This window comes from Trichosurus vulpecula, chromosome 3, assembly GCF_011100635.1.
Source record: "Trichosurus vulpecula isolate mTriVul1 chromosome 3, mTriVul1.pri, whole genome shotgun sequence".
Classification (NCBI taxonomy): Eukaryota; Metazoa; Chordata; class Mammalia; order Diprotodontia; family Phalangeridae; genus Trichosurus; species Trichosurus vulpecula.
This window is the reverse complement of record NC_050575.1, coordinates 218463950-218483633: the sequence shown is the minus strand read 5'-3', so window position 1 is coordinate 218483633 and position 19684 is coordinate 218463950. Positions and strand designations below refer to the sequence as shown.

Here is a 19684-nt window from a genome sequence, read left to right as displayed (position 1 = left end):
TCTACAAGTGATCCCATTCTATCCCATCTTCTCCAAAAGATTGCCCCCTCTACCATCCCTATCTCACTAATCTCCCATCTCTCCGTGTCTATTGGCTGCTTCCCTACTGCCTACAAACATTCCCATGTTTCCCTCATCCTTAAAAAACCCTCGTCTGAGTCCTCCATCCCTAGCTATTGTCCTGTATTTCTATACTCTTTTATGGCTAAATTCCTTCAGAAGTCATCTCTAATAAGTGCCTCCACTTCCTTTCCTCTCACTGTCTTCTTAACTTTCTACAGTCTGGTTTCTAACCTCATCATACAACCAAAATTATTCTTTCTAAAATTACCAATATCCTTTTAATTGCCAAATCTCACAGCATTTTTCAATCCTCATCCTTCTTGACCTTACTGCAGCCTTTGACACTGTTTATTATTCTCTTCTCCTTGATACTGTCTTCTATGTTTTGTGACACTATTTACCTGTCTGGACACTCCTTAATCTCCTTTTCTCAATCTTCATTCAAGTCATGCCCACTAATCATGGGTGTCCCTAGGGCTTGGGCCTGGTCCCTCTTCTCTTCTCACTCTATGTTATTTCACTTGGTGATCTCATCTGCTCCCACTGTTTCAATTATCAACGCTATGCTGATGCTTCTCAAATCTATCCTGCCCTAAACTTTACTCTGCTGATCTCTAGTCTCTCATCTCCAGTGGCTCCAAATGGATGTCCCACAGACATCTTAAACTCAACATGTCCAAAACTGAACTAATTATCTTTCCCCACAAACCCATTCCTCCTAACTTTCCTATTATTGTTGAGGGTACCGCCATCCTTCCATTCAGTCATGCTCAAAATTCCTTATTCTCTCTCATGCCCATATCCAATCTGCTGCCAAGGCATGTACACTTTACTTTCATAACTTCTCTCACATACACGCTCTTCTCTCCTCTGATACTGCTATCACTCTGGTGCAGACCCATGTAACCTTAGGCCTGGACTATCATAGTAGCCTGGTGGTCGGTCTCTCTACCTCAAATCTTTCCCCACTACAGGCCATCTTCCACTTAGCTGTCAAAATGATCTTCCTAAAGCTCAGATCTGGCCATATTAACCCTCTACTCAGTTAACTCCAATGGCTCCCTATTTTCTCTAGGATCAAATATAAAATTCTGTTTGGCATTCAAAATCCTTCATAATCTGACCTATTGTGACCTCTCCAATCTTCTTACCCCTCAACCCCCTCACAACCCCTGCATACTCCCTTTGTCTCCCTCTCTCTATCTCTCTCTCTGTTTCTCTGTCTCTCCCTTTCCTTCTCTCCCTCTCTGCAATCTAGTGACACTGGCTTCTTGATCATTCCTCCCACAAGACACTTTATATCCCAATTCTAGGCATTTTCACTAGATATCTTCCCAGTCTTTAATTCCCAGCTAAAAATCTACATTCTCTAGGGAAGCCTTTCCCAATTCCTCTTAATACTAGTGCCTTCATTCTGTTGACTATTTCTTATCTGTCCGGTATATAGATTGTTTGCACATACTTGTTTACCCGTTACCTCTCCCACTCTGCTGTGAGGTCCTCGAGGACAGAGATTGTCTTTTGCCTTTCTTTGTATCCCTAGCCCTTAGCACAAATCCTGGCATATTACAGTCATTTAATAAACATTTAATGATTAACTACAAATAACCACACGTTCATAAAATACATGCATTTCATATACATTAACATAATTTACATTTTACAGAATGGTTTTCAACATTTTAAAAAGCAACTGGGGAGGGAGGACAGAGAAAAGGAAAGAAAGATACCAGAATATAGTAAAACCCTTCCCTAAGGAAAGAGTAGGGCAATTAGATCCTACTCAATTCAACAAACATTTATAAAGCACATAGTATGTCCAAGGAAATATACAAAAAAGAATATTCAAAATTTGCTGCTTCAGTGTCAAAGGAATGCTTATAAGGAAGGAGGAAACTTTACCACATTTCTAAGTCAAGGACTCCAGATTCTTTTTTTTTGGAGTTCATACTCTTACATTATTCATCTAAAATGTTAATTGAGACTTTTATATCTCTAACTTTTGATTAACCAAGGTGGATGGTCTACTTAGGGGAGAAAGGCAGTGTGGTATAGTGAAAAGAGCACCTGATTAGGAATCAGAAGATCTAGATTCAATAAGAGACCTTGGAGAAGTCTTTTAACCTCTCTGAGACTCAATTTTTTCATCACTAAAATGAGAAGGATGAGAAAGGAATCTCATGTCACTTTTTTAAAATCTAAAATTATATGATTCTATAGTACCGCAGAGCAAATTTTTAAGTCTAGATCGGCTTTGCCATAATACATCATTCACTTAATTCAACTGCTCTAAAAAAAAAAAAAAGAAACAATTGGTACGCCCAGGTAATAGAAATGAATTTTGCTATTAAGCTACACAAAATACACTAAAGATGATATGAATACATGCCCATTTCATAGACAAGTTATTTTTCATTATCTACTATTTTGGGTCACTTATGCTTCTACTTTCTTGCTTTAGCGTAGCCAAGAAAGAGTTGACTATAAAGTAGATGTAAAGGGGTGAATAAGTAGGCTTCCTCCAATCTCTCTGCCCAGACCATTCGCAGCTCCTTTTTCTCCCCTGTTCTTTATCTCACACCTCCCAGATGGCTTCTGTCACTACCTCTACCTTCACCCCATCTCACATAAGATGGTTCTTCTTACCAAGGCAAACTCCTCTACATACACAAGTGATCCAATTCAATCCTATTTTCTCCAGAAGACTGTCCCCTCTATCATCCTTACTTTCAACTAATCTTCCCTCTCTCCCTGTCTACTGTTTCCCTACTACCTATAAACATGTCCATATCTCCCTTATCCTTCAAAAAAAAAAAAAACCTCTCACTCGATCCACCTGTCCCCACCTAGCTATCATCCTATATCTCTCCTTCCTTTGTGGCTAAACTCCTTTAGAAGGCCATCTACAGTAGGGGCCTCCATTCCCTTTCCTCTATGTCTATTCTTAACTCTTTGCATTCTGGTTACTGAGTTCATTACTCAGTTGAAACTGCTCTCTCCAAAGTTACTAATGATCTCTTAATTGCCAAATCTGGCTTCCTTAATCCTTCTCCTTCTGACTTCTCTGCAGCCTTTACCGCTGTCACCGTTTTCTACTTAACATTCTCTTCCTTCTAGGTTTTCCTAGACAACGCTCTCTCCTGGTTCTCCTGCTCTCTGTCTTACCACTTCCCCTTCTTTGCTACGTGTCCACCCACACGATGCCAGTCCAGGGCTCGGGCCTGGGCCTCTTCTCTTCTGGATCGATCTTATTTCCCTTGGCAATCTCATCAGCTCCCACTGTCTCAATCATCATCACTGTGCAGGTCTGCCTGTCCAGCCCTGGCCTCTAGCCTTGCATCCCCAGCAATCCAGCGGGTGTCCTGAATGGGATTCCCCACTGACGTTCAAATCCAGCACATCCCAAACTGATCTCACGATTTTCCCCCAAACCCTCTCCTTTCTCTTCTTATTTCTCTACTACTGTCCAAAGCAGACTATGCTCCCAATGACCCAGGCTTACAACCTGTGGGTCATCCTGAAATCTCTCTCACTCTCCATATCTAATCTGCGGCCAGTGCCTGTCATTTCTACCTTCAAAACACCTCTCATACACGCCCCCTTCTCTCCCCTGACACTGCCACCGGTGGGTGCAAGCCCTCACGATGTCACGCCTGGAGTAATGCGACGGCTGAGGGGCTGCTCAGCCAATCCACCGTCCATTCAACTGCAGAAGCAATCTTTCTAAAACCTAGATTTCACCATGTCACCCCTCTATCCAAGCAACTCCAATGGTTCCCTGTTGTCTCCAGGATCAAATATAAAATCTTGTTTGCCTTTTGAAGCCCTTCATAATCAAGCCTTTCCCACCTTTCTAGTCTTCTTATCCCTTGGTGCCCTCTCCATGGACTCTGACACAGTGACACCAGCCTCCCTGTTGTTCCACACACAAGACATTCCATCTCCCAGCTCAGTACATATTTATACCTGGAACTCTCTTCCTCCTCATCTCTACCTCCTGGCTGTCCTGGCTTCCTTCAAGTCTCAGCTAAAGCCCCACCTTCTGTGAAGAGCCTTTTCTAGTTTCCCTCAATGCTGGTGCCCTCCCTTTACTGACTATCTCCGATTTATCCTCTATATCTGGCTTGTATATTGTTATTTGCATGCTGTCTCTCTCATTAGATTGTGAGCTCCTTAAGAGCAGGGACTGGCCTTTGCTTTTCTTTATATCCCTAGCACTTAGCACAGTGCCTGGCACAAAATATGAGTTTAGTAAATGCTAGTTGACTTACTGTTTTATACTACATTTTCTATATTTTCAACAGCTTTTTATCCATTTTAAATTTCAATTCACAAAGTTATTTGATTTCAGTATGTCCACCTAGTTGGACAGTTATAATCTAACACCCACTGATATCCTTTCAAGTTATGTTCATCTGGGAGAAGGAGGGGGGAAACAACAGTACTAGCAACCAACAGAAATATTGCAACATTTTCCCTATCACACAACATAAGGGTGGAATCCAACATGCATTACATGTCTGACAATTTGTCCTCCTCAAGAGGGACTGTCACACCCTTTGGACCTTCCTGAATAGGGTCTGCCAGCTGTTCTCCCTCTTAGTTACGTCACTTCTCTGTCCCACAGCTGACTACACAACAGGGAACCTATGGACATCAAGAAGGAATCGTCTAACTTTCTGCATCTTGCATGTGAAGTTTCCATATGTTGTTCTACATAAAACTGATGGAAGAACAGTTAGAAAGAAAACTAAAATAAAACGTAGTGGGTTCTAAAAGTTCACTGTTCTTCCTGAAACTTTTAATATCTAGCACACACACACACAATATGAACAGAATGAAGTGGGAACATCATATTGAAAAAAAGGTCTGGAAGAGCATATTAAATAAAGCACTTAGAGGAGAGATGGGCAATTGTGAAGAACCTAAACAGACATACCACACTGGAAAAAACAAACTATTTAGAAGATGCACAATAAATGAAGTGTCACATCAGTACAGATGATTTTCGGTTACATACCTTCCCATGATGTCCAGCTCGTTCATGACAAATGACAACATCTTCCCACATTTCTAATTTCTCAAAGATCTGAAGGGCTGAACTAGTGCATCCCAATTCGAAAAGCAAAGTTGCAAGCTGGCGCTAGGAAAAGCAAGTTAATATGAGTTAACACTTCTTAATACAGACAGGAAGACATATATATGGAATGCAATGTATAGAACATTATGTATATATGTGTGTATATGTGTGTATATGGAATACTCTATGTGTATACACACACGCACATACACACGAGCACACGTAAAAACTTTAAACTGCACCAAGACTTTTAGACAACTCTCTCTCTCTCTCTCTCTCTCTCACACACACACACACACACACACTATACTAGGATGCTTGAGAGAGGCTTACAATCAGTGTTATTTTTGAGTCAAGTTAATATTAGTTGACATTCCCTGATACAGACGCAGAGTTATATATACATATAAGTGTGTGTATATATATATGCATATAGACACGCATGTGTATGTGCATGAATGTGTGTCTGCATGTACACACATACACATATCCCATAATGGTCTAACAATAGTCCACTTGAGACACTTGTATCTAGTGTTCAAAAACTGTTAACATTTATATAGCACTTCAAAGTCTATAAAGTACTTCACAAATATCTCATCTTATCAAGACAACTACCCTGGGAGGTAGGTGCTATTCCCCAGATTTACAGGTGAGGAGACTGAGGCAGAAAAAAGTTTAGTTATTTGGCCAGGATCCCACAGCTAGAAAGCTTCTGAAGCTGAATTTAAACTCAGGTCTTCCTGACTCCAGGCCGATACTCTTCTGTCTGTCTTTTCCTCTTACAGAGATCCTATTTAAGCGGTAAGGCCTACGTGAGACCAACATAGTATCATAATCACTCTCTTTAGAGAGGCGGATCAGCTGATAAGCAGAAAGCCTCTTTATTAGAATTCTGTGGAATGTGACCTTTGTTTAATAAGCTCTTGCTCCATAAAGAGTGAAGGTGGACACATATGAGAAAACTGAAGGAAGAGAGGTGGGGGGGGGGGAAGGGGGAGGGCTGTCTCTTAAAATATTTAAGAGAACAAAGGAGTATCAAATGCCCACAAGCACTTATATACAGAGTACTCCAAAAGTCTTAGTGGACTACATAATTGATATGTATTGCTGGTAAGTGGTAATACTATATTCATTGCTAATCTGTGAAGTCAGAAATGCCACATACAGAGATGGCTAGAACAGGAAAGCTTAAGTGCTTTATGCATACAAGAGAAGGGCTGTCAACTAGCCTACTTCTATCACAAAAGCCAGTTGCATCTTACTAATGTGGCCTGTTAGGGATAACTTTCTTAAAGATGTGGTTTTGGATTGAGATGCTGATTAGCTTTTCTGAACTGCTTTTTTCTTTTTTTTTTTTTTATTTTGTTATAAGGGATAGCTCTCTGGATGGGGATAGGAATATGTTAGGAAATGACAATCTAAAAACAAAAGATGCTAATAAAAATTAAGTTTAAAAAGATTGTGATTTTGATAACTTAATATGTAAACTACACAGGCTCTCATTCAGAACCAATTTACTCTTAATATAGATACAATTCCAATAAACTTAGTTCATCAGCTCACTCCTAGCAAGTTACATAGGGTAAACCACAGTGTGCAATGAGGAGGATAGAGTCCAAAAGCAAGGGAAGAAAAGGAGGAAGCTATATAAAAATAAAAGCTCAAAAAGCAAAGCTACTTGGGGCCAGTTAGCATAAGGTCAAATTCTGTACTATGCTATATTTTATAAAATTTCTATCCCCAATGGTGAAAATAAAGATGCAAGGTAAATGAACTACTGTAGTTCCTGAAGATGCTAGATAAATGAGCTCATCACCTCGCAATGACAAATTGATACTATCTATACATTTAATAAAACAAACTGTCCTAAATACTGAGGCATCTGCAATGTACTAATAATAAACCTTTAATTTTAAATAATAATAAAGATTCAGTACTTTTACCTACTTCAGTCTAACCTTCTCAAACTAACCCAAATCAATGAGGTTTTAATACACTATTCCCACAATATTTTAAATTCACTCAATTAGCAGTATTTCTACAGATACACATCATAAACAATTTGAAAGAAACAGTTTTTACAAAGTATTTTTCAAATATACTCCAAAGATATTCTTGGAGAACATCAACTTACTTAATGTTACAAATTCATTCCCATGTTGGGGGACTACTTTTAAGCTCTGGCGGCTAATAAATGGCCCTAAAAATGGAAGAAAAAGGAAAGACAGGAAAGTAGGTGAGGTTCCTGAACAAGACACTCCTTCATCTTAGTGAGACCAGAATAATAATTGGCTTTTCTCTTCATCATCACACTCTTCCACTTAAAGCCCCTTCCTCCTTGTGGTGAGGCAGTAGCTTGAGGTCTTCAAAGGTTCTATCAGTGCATCACAGACTTGGATAGGCATTACAGCAAGCTAGAAAGGCTCAGAGTGGCCTGCAACAAGGATGGATGATGGACTATACCTCTGTCTTCCAAGACTAACCCCCAGCCAAGTTTTGAATAATTCATCACCAGGCTGGCTGGAGAAGGATTGAATTTTCAGCCATAGCAACTTTCGAAATTCGTCTTAAGGGGTTGAGGGCTTGCAGTCTGTCTTAGCACTCACATTAATGGCTGAATCCCTGAAGTTCTAAAGTTTCGTTAAATTACTTCATGGATTAGTGTGATGACAGGGTTTCAAAATTTTTTAACAAGAAGAAAACCATTGTCCCAAAAGTGACAAAATGATAAAAAGAGAGAAATCTGAAAGGCTACCATTAAGATTAAAAAATGACTCTCTGTGTGAATATAGATACATAGATTGCATGTGTGCGATACACACAAATAAAAGGTTTAAACTGCACTAAGACTTTTGGAACACCCTGTATATTACTATATCAGTGTCTCTTTCTTTCTCATGCACACAAACACACACACACACACGCACACAGAATCATTATATATGTATATGACATCTTACTTTTCACACATATATAACTTATAATACCTATTTATTATATATAAATTTATAAACAAATCTGTGTGTACATACACACATATTCACACACACACATATATATGCACACACTTGATTGTGGGAGTGTAGATGGCAACTCATCTGAAGTTTATAGTCTTAGAGAGTTACCTTGGGATCAGAGGGGTTTAGTGACACATCCATGGTCCTATAGCCAATATGTAACAGAAGCAAAATTTGAACTCAGGTCTTTCTATTTTCAAGTCCAGCCCTCTATTCACTATGGTGCCTCTCAAAGGTAAATATGGAACACAATGGAACAGACAGAAAGAACAATAAATTATCCTATCATGTAACATAAACATGAACTATTGGGGGAAATCACAGTATTTTGAGATATTTTCAAAACCTGAATAGGGAAACCTGAAAACTAAAGTATTCGTTTGGGAATGTGTTCTGAATAGACAATACAAATGGGTCTCTGAGTAAAAAGGATAGTGATTGCTCACTGTGAGATTATATCAATTATTCAGTGAAAAAGGGAGCATCAGCAATCTCTCCTGAATAATGCCATACAATGGCCAGAGCTATGAAGGTGGAATAACAATGACTTGGAGCAATGCCTGATTGTTCTAGACAGATTCCAAAGAAAAGATGGACATTCAACAGACATAAGCTTTATAGTACTTTTACAGATTTTGATATTTTTATCCTACAAGCCACATGGTCCAAAGCATTTAACAAATTACGTAGTTCAGAATCATACAGATGCCAAAAATCTTTCAGCTGCTAACTTAACACCTTCCTGATGAAAAGGCTATTACTTTGGGAATGATGTATTAAAGCCTTTTACTTTCCAATATTTTTTGCAGACTACCTCAAAATATAAAAGGACCTCCAGCAAGCAAGCACCCAGACCTACTCATGTGTCACTGAACATTAAGATATAATCCATACTGTGAATCTATATTAATGTAACTGTCTAAACACATAGTGGTTTCATCACAAAGAAGCTACTGCCTGAATTCTGATGTATCTCTTTTTCTCCTAAGACAGCAATGGTTTCAAATTATTATTTTGATTACACTCAGATTAGAACTGTAGAATCACCTTGGGCATTTCCAGACTGCCTCTGCTAGGGCTGGAAAATACATCACTCCACTTTTTGGAAGGAGGGGAGGAACTCACAGTACTTAACCCAGGAAAGTGATCAATGAGAAGATAACAAGATTAGGAAAGAGGAAACTGAAATTCCAATCCTAGTTTCTTTACTAAGCTGTGTGTTCTTGGAAAAGTCAACTTACCTCAATAGGCCTTAGATATCTCAGAGGCAAATTAAGGAGCTTGTACTAAAGGACCACCAAGTCCCTTTCAGCTCTATCATTCCACTACATTAAGTCAGCACACCTGCACCACTGCAAAACTGTGAGTGGTAGAAACCAGGGACTGTTACCCTCATTCAGCGTTTCTCAAATTGCACCAGGTATTCATGCAGCTCTACATATGAGGTCCGGGCCAGGATTATCTTCCTACTGAACTCAGATACAAGGACCATATACAAAAAGTACCATGTACATATTAATATTATGCTACACACTTAATATGCTGTGATCTTACAAATAAACTTCCCCTCTTTAAAGAAAAAAAAACTTTTTGATGCCTTGGGAATAGTACAACTGAAATGTGACTATAGCTGCAGAATTAAGCCTTAAAAGTATGAAGTTTTTTGGAAAATAAATGCTTGTACCAAAACAGTTGTATTATTTCCAGGATTAATATGAGTATAGGTTTTTTTTTTAAACTCTTACTTCACTAAGATTCTGCAGACTGTGATTTTAAAGAAAACATTAACTGGGAGTAACAGTTATTCTCTTCTTCAGGCTAGATGTCCAACTGTTTTAATTAAAACTTTAAAAATTCAAACATGGTAAATTATAACTAGTGATTCAAATTAATAATTCGTAGCATCTGAGACCAGTGATTTCTAGTGAAATTTAAGAAACCACTTAAAGTAATGTCAAAAAAAAAAAAAAAGAGGTAGTGTTGAAATTAACCTGTATAGCCCAGCGTGTTGGCACCTGGCAACAATAGAAAATTTTCAGACGTTCCAATACAGAAGTATTCTTATCTTCAAATTGATCTGCAAGAGCCTGAAAAATAATAATGATGCAAGTTTAAGGAACTTATACACAAGAAAGAGTGTCCTAATAAACATGAAACTTAAAATTTTTAAAGCAATTTAACAAAACCATGAATAAAAAATTGACTAGGAAACAATGGTTTTATTTAACCACAATAATCCAGTTCCCCAAAGGCATATTCAAGATATATAAAGAACATCTACTTTCATATCTGTTAATGCAAATAAATTCAAATTAGCATTTCCATTCCAATTCTAATGAGTACTTTCTGGAATAAGTAAAATCCCATTGACCAATTAAAGACTTAATTGCTTAAGAATATTTTGCTGTTTATTGAACATAAACAAAAGCAGATTATCCTGACTATAAAGTTTTCTTCAATATTATTGAAATATAGCTTTGATTAAAGCAGTTATATGTGTAGTTGGAGTGGAATAACTGGATGACAGATGAGCAAAGGACTCATGTGTAGCATACTCTAGAATAACACATGGCCATGGAACATTAGGAAATTATACCAACAAACAGAGCAGCATGGCACTGAAGCAGCCTTCTTTGAAAAAGCACTGCACCTCTACAATGCCCTAAGGGGTAATAAGTAATGCAAACAGTGACCAGTTATCTAAACAGCAACTACAGCTGTAAGAGTTTTCACATAATCTGTTATTAAAATTAATATAGCAATTCTCTTTCACAAACACACAAACGCAGAACAATATCATCAGGATCACAAGACAGCTAGGAGCCAGCTTCACAAGGACATTGGAAAAGTGGTATGTTTTCTTTTCACCTCCAAATTCCTACAGATCTTAACTCTGAATCATCATGACCTTCTCTGCATAAATCACATCTTTTTATATGGTTTGACTGATTTAATTTGCTGCGTGGCTATAAGACTGTAGTATCTGATGAACTAAAGAGAGGTGCACCTTCGTGGGTGTGAGGAGACTGTGACTCATTACCCCCCACCCCAAAAAAATTACAAAAAGAAAGTAAAGGATGTCAACAAAGAATTGTATAAGTGAAAAAAAACAGATAACCATGCTAGTCACATAGCAAGAAAAAGGGATAAACTTTAGACAGTCAATGTGTTCCACTGGTATCCTTACAATGTCAAAAGAAAGCAAGGAAGAGTCTGAATATGTTGGCTGGACCAACCTGTACAAATTTATGGGAGGGCATGGGCAAGGGCAGCCATAGATGGACTATAATCAACATTACTGGAGGGAACATTAACAGCTCCATTAGAATACTGAAGATTATAGGATCATGGATTTAGAGTTCGAAGACCCTTAGAAGCCATTAAGTCTAACCCTTTTATTTTATAGATGAGGAAATAGAAGCTGATTTGAGTAGTGCTTTCACAAAAGGTGCTTGGGGTGAACTCTGACAAGTCTTAAGTGAAATATTCATCTCAACACACCTTTGAGATGCTTTCTAAAACATAAAAGGCTAAACAAATTAATAAATGCTTCTTGGATCGAATAGTCACACTAATTTTAGAGTTGTAAAGAACTACAAGGCAACAGCTAGGTGGCACAGTGGATAGAGCACCAGGCATGAAGTCAGGAAAACTCATCTTCCTGAGTTCAAATCTAGTCTCAGACACTTTTACTAGTTGTGGGACCCTGGGCAAGTCACTTAACCCTATCTGCTTCACTTTCCTCATATGTCAAATGAGCTGGAGAAGGAAATGGCAATCCACTCCAGTATCTTTGCCAAGAAAACCTCAAATGGGATCATGAAGAGTATGTACTGAAGAGTTAGACACAACTGAACAACAACAAAAAGGGTGAGAAATTTTTTTAGGCAGCTAGGTGGCTCAGTGGATAGAAGGATCAGTCTGGAGTCAAGAAGAGCTGAGTTAAATCTGTCCCTATATACTCATTTGCTATGTGGCCCTGGACAAGCTCTGGTCTTTTCATCAGGAATGATTGACTGTCCTCTATTTCATTAAATAGCCATTTTTCCCCCAAAGGACATCATATTCAGTTTTGCTAAATAGGTGATTCTTGGTTGTAATCCTAGCTCCTCTGCCCTTCAGAATGTGATACTCCAAGCCCTCTGATTCTTTCATGTAGAAGCTGCTAAATCACATGCTATGCAGACTGCAGCTCCACTATATTTGAGTTGTTTCTTTCTGGCTACTTTCTATTTGACCTGGGAGCTCTGGAATTTGGCTATAATATTCCTGGACATTTTTCATTTGGGGATCTCTCTTTAGGTGATTGGTGGATTCTTTCAATTTCTATTTCATCAACCAGTTCTAAATTATCAGGGCAGTTTTCCTTGATAATTTCTTGAAAGATGATGTCTAGACTCTTTTTTTGATCGTAGCTTTCAGGTAGTCCAACAATTCTTAAATCATCTCTCCTTGATCTATTTTCCAGGTCAGCTGCTTTTCCAATTAGAAATTTCACATTTTCCTCTATTTTTTCGCTCTTTTGATTTTGTTTTCCTGTTTCTTAATATCTCATGGCATCATTAGCTTCTACTTGATCAATTCTAATTTTTAGGACTTATTTTCTTCATTGAGCTTTTATATCTCTTTTTCCATTTGACCAATTCTACTTTTTAAGGAGTTCTCTTCAGTGACTTTTTGTACTTCCTTTTCCATTTGGCCAATTCTGCTTTTTAAGGCATTTTTCTCTTCAGTGGATTTTTGTGTCCCTTTTTATCATCAGTTTTTTAGGGTGTTATTTTCTTTATTTTTTTTTGTTCCTCTTTGATTCTTTGATTCAAGCTGTTGATTCTTTTTTCATGATTTTCTTACATCACTCTCACGTCTTTCCCTGATTTTTCCTCTACTTTTCTTGTTTGATTTTTAAAATCCTTTTTGAGCTCTTCTATGGCTTGAGACTAATTCAGTTTTGTTTTGTTTTGTTTGGGGCGGGCTTTGAAAATAGCGGTTTTGACTTTGTGGTATTCTTCTGAGTTTGTGTTTTGACCTTCCCTGTTCCCATAGTAACTTTATGGTCAGGTTCTTTTTGTTGTTGTTGTTGTTTGCTCATTTTTCCAGCCTATTTCTTGACTTTTAACTTTATATGTTAAAATCGGGCTCTGCTCCCAGGGTGGAGGGGCAAGCTTCAGGTATTTTGTGCAGCTGTTTTCAAAGCTAGTTCTGGGAGTTTGTAAGTTTTCAGTTCTTCCCAGGTGCTATGATCTAAGGAGAGGTGTGTTTACTTCTCTCCTGGCCTGTGCTCTGGTCTATGAGCAATCACAAGCATTCTTTTCCATTCTGGGACTGTGACCAGAAGTCCCACCTTCCTGTAGTCACAAATTCTGATGCACGAGTGCTCCACCTTGCCCTGGGACTGCAACCCAGGATTGCAACATAGGACTACAACCCAAATCTGCATATAGGCAATGCAAGAGAGTCCTGCACCTTGTGCCAGCAAAGGGACTTCTATATTCTCCTTCTGACCAGTTGTCTGACCCCCTTGCTGTCTGTGGGCTGAGAGATCTGAAAGGCGCCACTGCTGGCACTGATTCAATTAGCCCCAAAGCCTGAAGCCTGCTGCTGGTTTGCTGGGGCTCAGTCTGTTATTGCACAGTTTGCACTGGAGCTGGACTGCGTTCCACTCTCAACCCTGTGTGACAGACTTTTCCTGCCATCCATCTAAGTTGACTTGGGCTGCAAAAGTGTTTTACCCCACACTTTTATGGATTCTACCACTTCAGAATTTATTTTGAGGCATTATTTAAAGTTATCTGGAGGGGAATTTGGGAGAGCTCAGACAAGTCCTAGCCTTTTCTCCAGCATCTTGGCTCTACCCCCCAGAAATGCTTTTAATTGCATAAATTATCTTGCAGCATACATACAAAATCAAATAATTATTTGTTGTTCTATGTAAGGTATTGCCTTTTAAGATATAACAGTTTTGCTGCTGAAAAGAGCAGAAAAAATATTTTGATATAAAGAAAAAAAAATAAATCATCTTGGGGAAAAAAATATAAGGTAACATCCCTTTCATAGGTGAATGGTTTCATAGCTGAAAGTGGAAAAGAACACTTTTGTTTAATAAAAATTGCTAAAAATCCATGTGTAAAAAACCCATAGTTTTCAAGTAGGACTTGAGCAGTCTGGTCTCCAAACAGGGCAGAATATAAAATTTTTGCATAAATAAAAGGCTTGAGTGGTCTTATAAATTTTGTATATGAATAGTGTGGTAGCTGAACAGAGCAGGGAAAGAGCTTTTATTTGCTAAAAACTCATAAAATGTGAGTGTGAAGAAGCACAATTTTCAGAAAGACAAAATGTAAAGAGGACAGGTTGAGGCTCTGCCAAGAACAAAGAAGAGACTGAGGAATCCCAGAAGGTAAAATGAGAGAGATGAATACGTGACCAGCCTAAACATTCATACTTAAGTGACATTTGTGAGGAGGGCTGGGAGCTGCCTATATCATACTTAACTGAATTTATATACCACTTCCACTATAAAATATTGTGTACAATTCTCAGTGTGAGACAATACTGATTACATCACTCTTTTGTCCATCCAAGAAGTCTTTCAGTCCTTCGGTCAAATGCAGTCAGAACAAATTAAGACATAATGAGACTTTTAAACTATCTTGGCGAAAATATTTTGAAAGTTTTTTGGCTTTCCTTCATAGAAACTAAACAACAAAAGGGTCACATAGTTCTGTCCAGTGTTCTTTAGCTGGTGGAAAGGTTGGAGGAATGATAAAAATGAGAGAGAGAATGACTTCTAGTTTCAAACATATGATTACAATACTGGAATAAAGAAATTACTGAATTATTTCATGAAAAAGAAAAAAAACTATCTCATACCCTACAAGATACAGGGCCAGGAGGAGAATTCTGCTTACTCTTCATTCCCCACTATTCTCCACACTCTCTCCCTCTGCCACCATCAGGCACAACCTCTGTTCTTGAAGTTCATGCTTTTGAATATATTAGCCCAAGTAGATTCTTTCTGCTATTACCTCCCCATCTCAGTCTCCCTATTTCCACAATGACTTCAACATTTGCCTCACAGTAGTATTCCTCAAGAGCTGAGTAACATCTTTGATAATTTCAGTAATCCCACTGATGCCACCTTCCACATCCTGGCTTGCCAGGTCAATATCCTCAGTGCTCCAAAACCTTCATCTGTGCCCTACCTCAACCACCAACAGAGGAACACCTTAAGCTATCAATTAAAATGACTACCCCCTAGCAGATTACAATCTCTCATCTTTTTGCCTTTCCTAATCCAATCCAATAAGCACTTATTAAGTGCCTACTATGTGTAGGGCACTTTGTTAGGCACTAGGGATACAAAGAAAAAATGAAGAATAATCTCAGCCTCAAGAAGCATTCTACTGGAAAGTAAGCTGTTCCCACTGTCACTCTCCTGAACTTGTTCTTGGCCCTCAATTTCAAGCTTCCCTGCTTCTCCTGGTCCATCACTCTCTGCTGTCCTCAGTTCCCTCCCTTCAAAGGTCTTAATCCTATAGTAATCCACTTTACCAAAGCACTGTCCTTCTCCCTTGAATTACTAATCCTCTTTGTCCTCAAGCTTAAATCTTTTTTTTCAATAAAGATTCAGTTCTTCTGGTGTTTCCTCTGTTCCTTATCTATTCCTGTTGAAAGCACTCTCTCCTTCCTTAAACTTTTCTAGAGCAGTTTGTATCTATCTCTCCTTTCCCCAGCTTTACCTTCAACCATGTTAATTATACTAATTTGTAAACATGCACTCCACAAAAGTCCTATTCTAGGACCTCATCCTGGAGTGGATATGGTCCTGGACTCTCAAATGACCCAAGAATAGACTATGCCTGCTGCCTAAGGACATGCCAAGCTAAGTAAAAAGATCAGCAGAAGAATGGTAATGAATTCTCTGGTTATGAAGACTCATGAAACAAAATGAATACAAAACAGCCCTCAGGCCTGCATGGTCCCTTATAATTTCTAGAGTTGCAATTGGAAGAATGGACAAAAATAAAAATAGGAAAGAAAGGGAGCTGAGGATACCAATAATTTCCCTGATTTTAAACCATCCACAAGCAGTATATTAGAACTTAGAGCAGCCTAGAACTCCCACAAATAGCATGGTAAAGATCTAAAAATTCACCAGATGGAACACTGAAGAGAATCAGCTATGAACTCCTTTATTCAGACCAGGACTACACAAAAAGACATCAAGAATTCTGTGGAATTTCAGAGCAAAGACAAGCCAGGGTAGGTGGAAGGGGAAGTGAAACAACCCAATCTCACAGGAGAGGGCCAGGGTAGCATGCTTAGTGCAATCAAACCAAGGATCCCATCCTCATCTGCAACAAAAGATGTCCAGACTCACATGCTGACCAAACATGGAGCAACAAAGTACACAAATCTGTTCCAGACCAGTAACCAGAGTAGGATCACACAGAGGCACAACTGTCATCAAGAAATAGGGCCAGACCAGCACCCAGGCCCAGCAAGGGTGACTGAGAAGCTCTATTTCCATCAATGGCAAGAGACAAGGCCAGACCAGAAGCCAACACTGGTGAACCAAGGGCATCATCAACAGCAACAAAGTTTAACCAGCACCCCAGCCAGGGTCACCATTTGAGGAAAGAGACAAGGCCAAATGATTCTTGCAGAAAGTGGGGCCTAGACTTTGCCACGAACCTGAGGATCTAGCAGTACCTACCCGTTCTACCTAGGAATAGGGGAGTGAAGTCCAACCCATGAGCTGAAGCCTACAATCCAAAAACTGAAGCTGGAAATATGAATGAAGAGGAAAAAACACCAGAAATATCTCGGACTGAGAGAAGCCCAAGAGGTAAAAGCAGAAGAGAGTAATTCTACATGTCCAAGTAAAGCCTCAGAGAAAAGAATGTCCTGGTCACAAAGGCCAAAAGTGTAACTGGAAGAAATAAAACAGAGATGAAATTGGCAAGCGAAAAAACAAAGTGAAATGGCAAGGAGCATTAATACCTTAGAAGAGGTGGTGGTAAACCTTACTCAAGAATATGACTGTTCATGTGAGATCATCATCTAATGAACAAAGGTAATGCCTACTAAAAGAAATGAACTTTGTCTTTCCTGAAGAGAAACAGCACAGTTTCTTGATATATCCTTGTTATAAATGAAACTGGAATATTATGAACTTGAAACTACATCAGAGCAATGGGAATTAGATAAACACTTCCATGGCTCTCTAGCGCAGCCCATACTCAAAAATAAATCTCCACTATCCTACATATACCAACCAGTGGTCAAACCAACATCTACCTAAGACTTGGATGAGGGCAAAATCAGAAATTACCAAGATAATCCACTCTATTTCATAATAGCTTTTTAATTGTTAAGAATCTTTGCTGAAAGCACTCTAATTTCCCTCTTTACAACTTGCAATCACTGGTGCTGGTTTTGTCTTGTGCAACCAAACAGAAGACATCAAAGCCCTCTTCCACGTGGAAGAACTTAAAATATTTTAACATAGCTACAATCCTCCACCCCCACAAGTCACCTCTTCATCAAGGTAAAAATATTAACAGTTTCTTCAACCAGTCCTTATATATTATGTGGCATGAATTGAGGGACTTTTATCATCCTGGCTGCCCTGCTCTATATGCTCTCTAGCTTTTATATGCGTACCTACATATGCGTATTATATAGATGATTATATGTGTGTGTATTATACATGATTGAGTATATGTGTACAAAGGGGAAGAAATGGGGGGGGGTTGTTTGTTGGTATTTTATAGAGTCATTAGCTTTGACTTGAAAATTCTAATTTTTAGGGAATTATTTTCTTCAATGAGATTTTTTATTTCTTTTTTTCTATTTGCCCAATTCTACACAGTTCCTCCTGAACTGTGGCCCCTAGGGCTGAACACGATACTTCCAAGGTAGTCTGAATAGACACACTATGGTAGTCTATGTCTTCCTTGTTCCTAGAAGCTATGCTTCTCTTAGAGTAGCCCAAGCTCACATTAACTATTTTGGCCATCATATCATCATTGCTAACTTACATAGAACTTGCAATGCACTAAAACTCAGAGATATTTTTCTGACAAACTGTTACCTAACCATGCCTCCTCCATCTTGTACTTGTCAAGCTGATTTTTTTGAACCCAAGTGCAAGATTATTTTTATCTCTATTGAATTTTATCTTATTAGATTCAGCCCAGTGTACTAGCCTATCAAGATATCTTTGTATCATCACTTTAGCAAACAGTGTGGTAGCTATCTCTCCTAGCTTTGTAGTAGTTGAAAATTCAATAAGTATGAAATTTGTCCCTTTATCCATGTCAGCCCTCCCCCCATTTTTTTTTCAAATAGCAAACATCCTGGAGATCTTCTGCCAAGATGAAAGCAAACTGTTAATGATGACTCAGTCCAACACCAAATCCAAGTCCAAATCCACTTAACTGTAGTGTCATGTAGCCAACACCTCTATTCCACAAAAACAGGGTGAAATATCTGATCAAATGCTTTAACACTAGAAGAACTGGAGCCAAGATGGTGGAATAAAGGTAGCCACCCAGTTGAACTCTCCCAATATTTCCTTCCAAACAGCTTTAAAATAATGCTTCCAAACAAATTTTGAAGTGGCAGAGATAACAAATTGTTGGGATGAGACATTTTTCCAACCTAAGACAACTTAGGAAGCTGACAGGAGAGCTCTGTGACACCAGGGAGGGCATGGCCTGCAGGGTGGCAGCAGTTCCAGCTGTGGGCGCTGGAGGCAGCTGTGACAGCAGCAACAGCAGCAGCTTTGGGAGCTCACAGCCTCAAGACAGAAAGGAGATCAGACAACTGGTCAGAAAGAGATTATAGGAAACCCCTGTGTTGTCAGTGGGCATAGGACCAGATGCAGTTTGGCAACTCTACTGCCCATAAGCAGTTCTAGGTTACAGTTTCAGGCAACAGAGAAGTACTGATGGTGACTCAAAAGGGAGTGGAGGTCCTAGTCACAGTTTCAGAGCCAAGAAGAGTGCTAGGGCTTCTGGCTGGATGGGAACAGGGTTTGTTCCTGGGCAAAAACCAAAGTGCAGACCAGGAGAGCAGTGACCATCCCTCTCCCAGATGACACCATCTTGGAAGCACAAAAAAACTTTCAGATGCCCAAAACTACCTCTGAAAACAGCAGCACAAAAACGCCTGAAGCTTGGGAGAGTGCCTCCCTAAGTGAATAGAGCCCAATTTTAACATACAGGTCAAAGTCAAGAAATAGGCCAGAAAAACAAGCAAACAACAAAAAAAGAAGCTGACCATAAAAAGATACTATCGTGGCAGGGAAGACCAAGCCATAAATTCAGAAGAAGACAAGAATGTGAAAACAGCTGCAACCAAAGTCACAAAGAAAAATGCTAATTGAACCCAAGCTCAATAAAAATTCCTGGAGGAGTTAAAGAAAGAGATGAGTGATAAAGGAAAAACTGGGAAAAGAAATGAATGATGTAAGACAATTATGAAAAGAGCTAATTTTTAGTAAATAAAGACAAAA

At 38.9% G+C, this 19684-nt stretch overlaps 1 protein-coding gene across 2 annotated transcripts in view; it reads right to left on the bottom strand.

Moving 5' to 3' along the window:
• TTC27 (tetratricopeptide repeat domain 27) overlaps positions 1 to 19684 on the bottom strand; it is a 240078-nt gene that overhangs the window by 92143 nt on the left and 128251 nt on the right. For both annotated transcript variants that reach the window (XM_036752705.1, XM_036752706.1), the window contains exons 11-12: positions 10155 to 10250; positions 5084 to 5206 (exon numbers count right to left, since the gene is read on the bottom strand). In XM_036752705.1, the coding sequence (XP_036608600.1) occupies positions 5084 to 5206; positions 10155 to 10250 (219 nt within the window). The remainder of the gene's footprint in view (positions 1 to 5083; positions 5207 to 10154; positions 10251 to 19684) is intronic.